The sequence below is a fragment of the Dermacentor silvarum genome, chromosome 8 (genome assembly GCF_013339745.2).
Source record: "Dermacentor silvarum isolate Dsil-2018 chromosome 8, BIME_Dsil_1.4, whole genome shotgun sequence".
Classification (NCBI taxonomy): domain Eukaryota; kingdom Metazoa; phylum Arthropoda; class Arachnida; order Ixodida; family Ixodidae; genus Dermacentor; species Dermacentor silvarum.
The window spans coordinates 42,569,542-42,580,508 of NC_051161.1; the positions used below are offsets into that span (position 1 = coordinate 42,569,542).

At 47.8% G+C, this 10,967-nt stretch overlaps 1 protein-coding gene across 1 annotated transcript; it reads left to right on the forward strand.

The window, feature by feature from the left end:
- The first annotated feature begins 716 nt into the window (after positions 1 to 716).
- Positions 717 to 10,745, forward strand: LOC119461084 (sodium-dependent low-affinity dicarboxylate transporter 1). Its single transcript, XM_037722266.2, has 9 exons — positions 717 to 843; positions 1,472 to 1,601; positions 5,975 to 6,124; positions 6,989 to 7,292; positions 7,933 to 7,972; positions 8,049 to 8,168; positions 8,855 to 8,971; positions 9,634 to 9,717; positions 10,637 to 10,745. Exons 2-9 carry the CDS (start codon positions 1,479 to 1,481, stop codon positions 10,743 to 10,745), a joined length of 1,047 nt encoding a protein of 348 aa, XP_037578194.2. The 5' UTR covers positions 717 to 843; positions 1,472 to 1,478.
- The last annotated feature ends 222 nt before the right edge of the window (positions 10,746 to 10,967 follow it).

Below are 10,967 nucleotides of genomic sequence, written 5' to 3' on the forward strand. Positions count from 1 at the left end.
GGTGGTTATGCGGACTTCGAGCATGTCCTGTGGGGCTGCGCCTCTGCCGGTCTCCCTTTCACCCAAGAGGAAATGATGAAGCTAATTAAGGCCCAGGACCAGACCTCTCAAATCCTTGCAGTCCAGAGGGCCCGCGAGAGGGCCGTCAGGTTTGACCTATTTGACAGGTTTGAGTGGGCCTAGCCAGGTGACATTGAGTTTACTCGCGTCTATTGTGGACCGAATAAAGTGGTTTCACTCACTCACTCACCTTGGCGTATCCCCTACAGTAGGTATGTGCCATTTTTGACGGGGAAGATGAAGAAGGTTGTGATGAGAATGATGACGACGACGACGACGACGATGATGATGATGATGATGATGATGATGATGATGATGATGATGATGATGATGATGATGATGATGGCGGCGGCGGCGGCGGCGATGACGACGACCACTTTATAACTTTATGAACCAATCCTTTATTTCAGTATGACACGGACACTGTAGTGGACAAACAAAACGCCATTTATAAAGCTTTATGAGCTCTGCACAAATGAGGTCCAAACATGATTTCGAATGGCCTGATTTTCCATGGAGCCTCCGCAGAACTGCTACGTTAGCAGACAAAGAAGACGAAGGAGAAGAGTGGCCCTGCTAATATTCTTTGTTGTAGGCGCGTGAAATGCTTTGAGCTATCATCATCATCCGGTCGCGTTCCATTCTGTCTCGAGCTGGGAGAGGTACAAGAATTCAGAGCCCTACTACCGTCCAACCAGCTCTGCATTGCAGGCCAGTGTCGAAGCTCGCTCTGACCTCTTGTATTCGTGTTCACATCGAGTTTATCGACGTCGTCGTTGAACGGTGAGCTTGTGCGCGAACTGAAATCACTAACAGGATTGTGCGGACACAAGAAGGTAACTCGGTAGGGGCCGTGTAACGGCTAAGTTTCGTTAAATTGTTACGCTAGGCTATAGGTTAGGATAGGACAGTCTTAAGCTAGGTTATGTCACTTTAGGCTAGGTTATGATAGACCAGGTTAAGTTAGGTTAGGTTAAGTGTTGTTCGTTTGTATAGATGCGATTAGCATTCTTTGGGAACTTCACGCACGATTCGGGGTACCGACTCACTATCTATATATCTTTGTCTCTAATCGTTTTCCCGCCAACTTGAGTCACTGGGTGGTCCGTGTTCTAATGGGTACAGCATGAGAATGCTGTGCTGAGGAAACAGAGTTCTAAACCAACCGTCGGACCAACTTAGGTCACTGGGTTTGTGTTACTGGGTGTATGCAGCTCTCCAATGAACCTCTTTCACGCCAGGTTGCGTCGCTGGTATACGGGCCGCTGGATATACGCCGCTCTTCTTTCATGGCTAGTTTGCGTTTAAATAAGGTTGAGTTGGGCTAGTCAGCCTCCTTTCTCTGCAACACAAAAGCTCCAGGAGGAAACGCAGGGACCTAATGTACCCCGCACCCAACTTACATCCACAGCGAGACAATGGGGGAGGCACTGGATCCGTACTACGTCCGCTGGTTCAAGCGGTCCACCTACATCCTCCGCATGGTGCTCGGCTATTCGGCGCCCCTCTTTTGCGTGCCGCTCATCGAAGTCGGCGACAAGGTGAGAACGACTATTCATCGTATTTCGTTTGGTGGTGATTGCTCACTGCAAGTAATGTGTCAAGGCAGGCCGCTAAAACAGTGAGGAGAACGGAAACTTGTTTATCTCCTTCAATCGGCAATTCTGTTCAGGTAGAATTTAGTTTCAGCACATTTTTTTTTTCATCTTTTGAATAATCAAGGAGTACACGGCCGCAGAATGAATTAAGAGTTTTCAATACGTCGTTAAGTTTTGTAGAGTTTACATGGTAGAACTCTTGACAGGAACGTCAAATATGAGAGCATCAACTGTTTCATGCCGATATAGCATTCTTGAAAAGCACCTATCCTGTCATTTGAACAATGTGTATAACGTCAAAAATCCGAGGACACGTAAGCACTTATGAGTTGTGATTGCGAAAGCATCAATGTCCAGTTTAAAGCCTCTGAGCGTGTAAACGCTTGGCGTGTTTTGATTTGGCCTTACCAAGGTGCATTTAGAATGCAGGCATGGGCTTGCGTGGACAAGGAACGCGCGGATAACACAGGCTTCTGAGAACGAGGGTGACGTGGCATCGCAGAGATGCTTTATCCCCTCACCCAACACCTGGCGCGCTATCGCGCAGCTTTTGTTCCCTTTCGCCCACTCCGCTCTGTCGAGGCGTGCTCGTCACGTGGCGTTGCAGCCAATGGGAATTTAGGTGCAGTTTCGCTGCTCCAGACGACAGTCACTCGCTTTTTCACTCAATGGTCCATTTTCGCATCAATATTGTGAATGATAATGAAAGAAATGAACCTGGTACATGACAGCATACTCGCGCCAAGAGCGAACGTTTCGCTAAAACACATTAAACGTAAATATTCGTACTTGCAGCACAGGTCAAATCATATGTGTTTTAAAATGGATGCGACACGTTTTAAATGTCACTCTCTCCATCAGTGTTATTGCTTTTGAGGCACTATTTTGGCATACAAAATTGTGCGCGCAGCGCCTGAGGGGGTTATACACAGACCACGAGAGCCACAATAAGGATGTCGTTTGTATATGCAAGAACGATTCGTGAGAACGTTCACCGGCCTATTTTTACAGAATTCAAAGTGGTGGCCTGTGGCAGGTGATCGCACGCGACAAGTTAGTAAATCCTCTCCCTGGGTTGAGGCTGCCGCCAATGCTCTACGCCATTCTACTTCAATCGTGGTCGAAAGATCGCAAACAATAACACACGAGAAGTAGTCCATCAAATTGTGATGCCGTCTAGTGGTGCTTCAAGGAACTCAGCGCCCACGCGGCGAGCGCCTCCCGTTGGTCGGCTTTGACCACGTGACTTTTTGTACCATCTCCGGGAACGCCGCCGGATTTTCCGCCTCATGAGCCATGTAATGCTTTCGCATTAACAAAAACGCGAGTGCCGACCGTAACAGAGCCGTCGCTCAGCGAGTACTCAGCGGGTCGACACTCAAGTTTTTGTTAATAGACAGTTGTAACAGAGCGTTGCTTACGCACCGCTCTGCTAACGTGTCACGCACTCCGCTGGCTGCATGAACTGCGTTGATTTCGCTTATTATTGCGATAGCAATTATATGGACACTCCAAAGCAGATTTCTGCCATCGGCGTCGCCGTCATCGTCGCCGTCGCCGTGAGGTTCCGTATGACGTCAACGGCGATGAAATCGTCGCCGCGCTCCGGACGCTGTATGTGCGAGTGAAAGGGAGTGAGGGACGCGTGCTTTCACGGGGAGCGAACGCACGTCGAAGAGCAAACGCGCGTTCTGCACCGTGCTCCCTGAAGGGCTGCAGAATTAAGCGTCTCTTTCCTCCTTTTCACATATAGAGACCAAACGCAACTTTTTCCGTCGCGCGAAAGGCTGTGGGGGGACGGGAGGGAGGGAGGGGAGGCGACGTTTAGCCGCGGCACCAAATACGTATATTTATATAAAACGCCGCGCGCGTTCGGTGCGAACGCGCGCAAAACGCCGACGGCGTCGACAACAGTTCTGCGCGTTGCTGGTGCTGCTGCATGTCCAAGTTTATACAGCTGATGAAACTACTATCCTTACTCCGTATAGCTCTCTACTAATTTGCTATCGCAATTGGTGCTTCGCCTTTCGGGTGAAACTGCGACAAATTTTTTGACACGCACGTCTTCCAGAGACGCCGGCCACGTGCTCTCAGCGTGGCTGTAAAACGAAAAAGCAAGCAGTAGACGCACCCTAACGCTCCACTCAAACGGCTTTGTAGCGAAGCGGGGGCAGCGTTCTTCGTTCCGCTGCCGATGTGAGCATTGTGCGCACGCGCATTAGCGTTCCCGCTAGTGTTCTGCTGAGCAGCTCTGTGCAAAACCTTGGGATACGCTGGTCTGAGTGGAGCCACGGCCGCTGGATAAAAAAAAGGTGCCTTTTTTTTAATCCAGCGGCCGTGGTGGAGCGAACCATGAACGCGCTGCTAAAACTGTCTAATGCGAAAGCATTATATGACTTGTGAAGCGGAAAATCCGGCAGCGTCCCCGGAGATGGTACAAAAAGTCGCGTGGTCAAACCCGATCAACGGGAGGCGCACGCAGCGTGGGCGCTGGGTTCCTTGAAGCACTACCAGATGGCGCTCACCTTCGCGCATCCATGACAGCGGAGGCGCCGGCCGTGCGGGGGAAATAAAAAAGAACCAGAAAGCTTGCCTTCGCGCATAGAGTTCACCGCAAGCATTTCCCGGTAAAAAAATACGGTTGCATAAGCTGCAGTTGCCGGGAAGCGGCAACTCTGTAGCCCGTCCATAGCCGGTCTGTAGTCACGCGTCGCGGCACAAGTACGCGAATGAGGCCGAGGCATCATCGGAGAGACGTCGCAATGCTTTCGCATTCATCCACGTAGGGATACCTAAGTGCCCTTGATTTTTTTTCTCCGCCGCTCGTAGCCGAATGCGGTAAACGTCTGCGCCTGTGATGAGTGTGCTACGCGAAGCAAAGTGCCCTTAATTGTCAGATGAAAAGGTGATGACAGCTAGAGCACGGCCGCTGGATAAAAAAGAAAGGTTTTTTTTTTTTTTTTTATCCAGCGGCCGTGGCTAGAGTGCGCGCGCATATGCGTCCACTGTGTTACAAAAGACGACGACGTCGAAGAGCGGCAAGCACGAGGACACGCGGCGCAAGAAAAGAAAATAAAGGGAACATTATCCAATCTGGAAAACTCACGGAGCTCCCTAGAAGCAATTATTGGTGAACACGGAGCTCCGAAAATCACCAATCCGAAAACGACACAGTGGCCAGAGAAGAAGAGCGAAGCACGTTGGCAGAACGCGGCGGAGTTCCAGGAAGTGACCCAGTAAGAAGGTCGGCCACCGGACCGAAAGATGACGGGTCGTCGGATTCCGTACCCGAGCCACCAGGACTTCACCCGACTGGGGCATCCTGCCGACCTGTTCCTGTGCTTCGCGACTTCGCCAGGCCGCAGACTTCTACCCGAAGCCTGTGAACGCCTGTGCCCCTAGGCAGAGCGTGAGCGGTCGGGCTACGGGTCCGAGTTTGCGTACAGGTCCCTGGACAGAACGTTCCAGTCTCCTGCCGCTTCCACCTGGAAGTTGCGCTGGGGGGTCCTGCGTCCTCACGGCAAGCCGGAACCGCCGTGCTTCAATCATCAACTCGTCGTTCCGCCACAACACTGGCTTGGTGAGAGCAGCGCCGCTTATCTCATCGCCTTGCCCACCGCCAGTCAACGTCGAACTGTTGTTGCCTTGACTCTACCGTAAGCTTACACTCGCGTCACGTCGTAACTCTACTTAGTGTGCTGTGATATTCTAATTTCAGTTGTAATCGTATCTTGCTGTTAATATTTCCTTAAGTGTTTGTTTGTCTATTCCTTCATACTCGCAGGGGTTTCCTGGAACGAGCGGCTTTGTCCTTGATTGGGTTCTCTGAGGTTCTGCCTCAGGGACCCGTTCGAAACATTAGAAAAAGAACCTGCATCACAGCGTCCAGGGCATTGTTTACTTTGTAGTTTTAGCGTATAATATTGTACCGGCTAGCTGTGGGCTCAGAGTTTGCAGTGTCGTAGCGGCACAAGCTCTAGAACGCTCACAAAAATGTGACATGTCAAAGAGCCACCATATTGCCATTTTTTTTTTTTACAGAAATAAATGCCGAATTACAGGCGAAAATAAGATCATTTCCCTTTTAAAATTATTTCACAATAAAAAATACGCGTTAATAAATAGGAGGTAGTGGCAAAAGAAAGAAAAGGGGAGAGGGGCGGGTTGACACCCCGAGCAGCAGCGGGTGCCGGGAAGCCGAGTGACGTCACTGCCTGTGTTTATGCATGGTTCGACGATTTAACGACCCACAACATTCATTCATTGGTTTATAACTCCTGAAGACTAGTCTGATCCTTTTTGGTTGTTCTCTGCAGAGTCTGCGCTGCCTGTACGTGCTGATAGTGACGTACGAGCAGCTGTTGTTCGGCACCGTGCACCCAGGCGTCGCCAGCTTCCTACCGTTCGTGTATCTACCGTTGCTCGAGATAGACACCATGTCTGAAGTCTGCAACAATTATTTCACGGTACGTTCTCACGGACTCGAAGTATTTGTACCCTGGTTATTCAATTGTTAACCGCATCACTGTAAAATAATTTACATAGTTAAAAGGGGAAAGGGGTATAAGTATGTCTATAACTCACACAAAAAGGGTGAGTTATATTACTTTACTTAAGGGTAAATTACTTTACAGTGCACCTGCCTGAAGAAACACAAAGTTGGCGGTATGGTTGCTAACTTTAGTTTGGTGTCCCTTACACGTGATGTGAACCTATAACACACGTCAAGCAGTGAACGATCCCAGATTTCAGCAATAAATAGATACTATAGATTATTTGTTGTTGTTGTTGTTGAATTAGAAGTTACCCTTCTACAAAATGGAAATTCTTACCGTGAGAAGAGGCTTCGTAAGCCAAAAGAGGCCCCAAATGCGAAAGGCAGGTGGCGACGCCACCTTTCACTTTCCGCACTAGCTCGCTGCGACGTCATCGATTTTGAGCGCGTCTGCTCGGGCCTAGTACAAGTTTTTTATCGCTAATGACGAACTACATTATATTCTAAAAGACCCAAAAGACAGAACTTCACAAGTTTCAAAAGAATTTACTTGGCCACAACAGCCAAAACACAACAAAAAAATTAATCTTGAAATGCGTGACGTCACTCATTCGCGTACAAGCGCGAAAGTTCTCGCGCGAACTTTCAGAAATATCGAGCTGTGACCTTCATTTTATATTCCAATACTCAACCTATTATACCGCGAAATTAACGTCAATATACGCTTTTGTAAGTAATTTATTAATAGAAACTGATGAAGTGTTTTTCTCTAGTGTCCGCTCAACCCGACGCTTTTCTTTTCTTCTTCCTTTTATTTTTGCGTCCCGCTTTATAGGAGCTGTTCTTCACGTGCTTTGGGCAGTTGGCGTACACCGCGGCGATGACGACGAGCGGCCTCTGTCACCGGCTCGCCCTCTGGTCGCTGCGACACATGGCGTACGGCATCGAGCTCGGGATATTCACCCTGATGGCCGTCTCCATGGCCATCTCCTTCTGGGTGGACAACGCGATCGCCACGCTGACCACAGTGTCCGTGGTCAACGAGACGTTCGGCATCATACAGAGGAACACCTACATCCGCATGACGCAGGACACTTCCTTCAGGGAGCTGAACATGAGTTCCAGCAATAGCGGAGAAGGTTGTAGGCCTCTTCGATTTCGATAAGTTCGGGACGAGCCTTTGCGACGTGTACCCGCTTCTCAGTCTGTCCAAGTATTCTGTGGAGAGTTGTGGGGGTGGTGGTGGTGGCGTTAAAATCTTGTTCTTTAAAACACCCCCTTGATCGGGGTCATACGGGTAAAAGAGCAGTCGTACCGGAAGAGGCGTTAAATGGAAATTCTACAACAGGGAATTAGCTCAATATTAAAGAGAACACTTGATTTTCATTCAAGACCGTAAGCTGCCTTTGTTTTCGCACCTAAAGGAAGAAAACAATGAGTTGGTGTTAGCCTGTTGCAGCAGCACCGGATCAACAAAAAAAAAAAAAAAGGGGGGGGGGGGGGGGGAGGTCGGAAGAGTGGAATTCCATGACGTCATTCGGAAATACTGCCACCGAAAAATACCCGACGAGGCAGTTTAATGGCGAGAAAGACTCCCAGCCCTCAACTGCCACTTCTTGTTACATGACAAGAATTTAATGCCCCATAACGGACTTCGTCCAATGTTACGCATGGCCCTGGCAGCAATATAGCATTATTCCCAAGTGGGACAAGGTGCATGGTGTTCGCTCGTTCGCACTTTCTCTTCAAGAACTGCATCTTACGATTTCTTCTTTGCAGACAACATCCCTATCACAGAAGAGTTGGCTGACGAATTCACGTAAGTGAGAAACAGGTCCAAGCCACTTTCTCTTCATTTATTTTAATTTTTGTTTTCTGTACAACTCTTCACGCAGGAAGTTGGACCGTATGCGGCAAACCAGCCTGATTGGAGTCGGCTTTTGTGCCACGCTAGGCGGCATGGGACTACTGTCGGGTCACGTGATCAACTACTACCTCCTCGGCTACATCAGAGAGTTGAGTAACGTGCACGCCGGGAACCATGGTCGCACGGCCGTGCGGCGCGTCCTTCGCAAATAGTTATTCAAACAGTATATGAAGTACTGTTTAGAATATGTTACAATATGCTACAATATGTTCAAATATGCAATAAGTTTACATTCAACGGTTTTTTTTTTTTTAATGCGTCTAAAGATGCTGCCTATAGCAGAGCGTGCAGAGTTATGGCCTTACACTTTTTCGTCGACCAAAATACACGACTTTCTGCAAACAACCCATTTGAAAGTTTGTTGACAACAATCGTGTGTATAAACAATTGACAGAATAAAATAGACTTGTGAGTGACTTTTCTCTTAACATGGTACGTAGTCTATATATAGCCAAGAGTACAAGCTTATAAGAAGGCAATATGGTCTGCAAAAAGACTACCAGATGATCTATGCGCTATTTAAGTTCATCTTTACGAGGTGGTACTGAGCCTATTTATTTATTTATTTTATTTTTTGCTCATTTTGTGATTTGTGCAGCTCTCACGAAGATCCCGGGACAACAGAAAGTGAAGTGCACAGAACACGCGCTGTTCTGTGCAGTTCCTTTTCAGTTGTCCCGGATTTTTCGTAGCCGCTGCACAGACCACAAGGTGAATACGTACCAACTTGCTCGGTTTTTTATCCTAATGGTTTCTATTACGCCGCGCTTACAGCGAATACGGCCCGCTGGTCATCACTCCGCTGTCTTGGTGTGTGTTCCACCTTCCACTGTGCTTCATGCTACTCGTAGCCACGTGGGCTGTGCTTCACTTCCTCGCGCTGGGCAACTCGTGAGTCTGGCATTCAGCGTCGTTTCACAGATATCGCGCCTGTATACCAAGTGTCGCAGCGAAGCACTAAGCGATCTTTAAAAAACAAGATAGCTCTTTGGCACTGCGGATGGAAGACATACGGAGAGCCGAAGGAATGTATAACAGTGACTCCTGTGATTTTGTTGTCCTTGCCTGAAAAAAAAACCCCCTCAGCAGCTTTACTAGCTCTCAGATCTTTAAAAAAAATGTATCCACTCTTGTTGACATAGCAATATATTGCGACAGAACCTGTATAGTTTGAAGTTTCTATCAAATGTGTCTGCGACCGCTACGTTTTCTTCCTCCAATAGCCACTTCATCATCATCATCATCATCATCATCATCATCATCGTTGATCTTCTTCTCCTAGGCTGTATAGCATTAAAGCAAACTGTTTGATATGTCACAAGTGTCATCAGCCATTTTCGACTGCATAATGCAGTTGGAGGATATATGAACTTTCGTGGGTTATTTTTTTTTTTTTCAAGCATCTCGCAAAAAATATGAGGGTTGGAAAAACAATGTATACCTATGCACGGAAGCACACAGTGTCGACAACTGTGCAGCAAGGCTTTCGTAGGCGAATCGATTTTCTTTTACGTTAACCTTCCATCGCTCTCTCTCTCTCGTTTTAATGACAGGGTGGCATCGAGATACCGAGAGAATATCGACGAAGACCTACAGAAAGCCATCAACGAGCAAGTCGAGGCCCTGGGCCCGCTGAAGTGAGTGCAGGGGCTGACGCAAATGCTTAAGACAGAACAACCGCGGTGCAATAGCGTGACAAACATTTCCAACAATCGTGAAACGCTGGACGATGCAACTCCGTCTGTAAAGGTGAAGAACGAAAAAAATAATTCTCAAGATGAAGGTTCGAATCGATGACGTGAAGAGAAATCGAGCGCGATAGTTCAGTGGTAACGAGCAGCTGCAAAGGAAGAAAGAAAGAAAGAAAGAGAGAGAAAGAAAGAAAGAAAGAAAGAAAGAAAGAAAGAAAGAAAGAAAGAAGAAAGAAAGAAAGAAAGAAAGAAAGAAAGAAAGAAAGAAAGAAAGAAAGAAAAAGCTTATGTGTTCCGTAGAGTTCTGTTTCACGCGAAACGATATTTACCGCGCTCGTGTCACGTCAGTTTGATATTGATTATCGGTGACCCGTTTGACCAATTTTCTATAGATACTCGTGTGACACACACACAAAAAAATTGTGTACTCAAACGTAGCGCAATACCACGTTAATGAATAAGTTGCGAAAAAGCAGAATTGCTTTAAGTGTACTTTAGAACTCACTATAACGTGTTAAATTGTCGGTTAAAATTCCCGCCCGGGGAGGACGCCCATCGGCCATGTCGAGCCGATACCGCGCTTCTACGAGATGCCTGCCGTGCAGAGCGAAATTTTGATCCCAAGCCTTCGTCTATGGTTAAAGCACTTCAATAAATACTACGGAATGCCTCGAGGCACGCTCTGGCACTCGACACTTGTAGATTACGCTTGAGTGTCAGATTTTTATGAACCGAAGCTACGGAATGGCCACGTTGACAGTATACTACGCGAGGTTGGGCCTAAAATGTTCGTTGCTATTTTACTTTTCTACTGTAACTTTATATCTCTTTGATTCAGAGGTGGTCTGCTTCTATCTCGCTGCAGGCTGCACGAGGGCGGCGTACTCTTGAACTACATCCTGCTGAACGCCCTTCTCTTCATGGGCAGCGGGTTCACGCACGAAGTCAACAAGCGTTCCGGCATATCCGTGTAAGTGCAGAAACTGCGAGGGCGTGCATATATGACTCAAATTCGGGGATATTACTGATGCGCAGAAACCCGATGCTACCTTAAAGGGGTTTACTGAGAAGACATTCTCAACTTGTCATTTCATTGCGGTAACTGAAGGGGACTCTGTAAACCTACCCGCAGCGGTATAAAACTTGGTGGCTTCTGGCCTTTAGCTGTTGAGCTCGAGCTGACGAGTTCGATGTCG

What these genes read in the sequence shown, in the direction of transcription:
- LOC119461084 (XM_037722266.2), top strand. Translation starts at nt 1,479, where the DNA reads ATGGGGGAGGCACTGGATCCGTACTACGTCCGCTGGTTCAAGCGGTCC. An exon ending in TCATCGAAGTCGGCGACAAG is followed by an intron (nt 1,602 to 5,974) that starts GTGAGAACGACT and finishes TGTTCTCTGCAG; the next exon opens with AGTCTGCGCTGCCTGTACGT. An exon ending in TTCCAGCAATAGCGGAGAAG is followed by an intron (nt 7,293 to 7,932) that starts GTTGTAGGCCTC and finishes TCTTCTTTGCAG; the next exon opens with ACAACATCCCTATCACAGAA.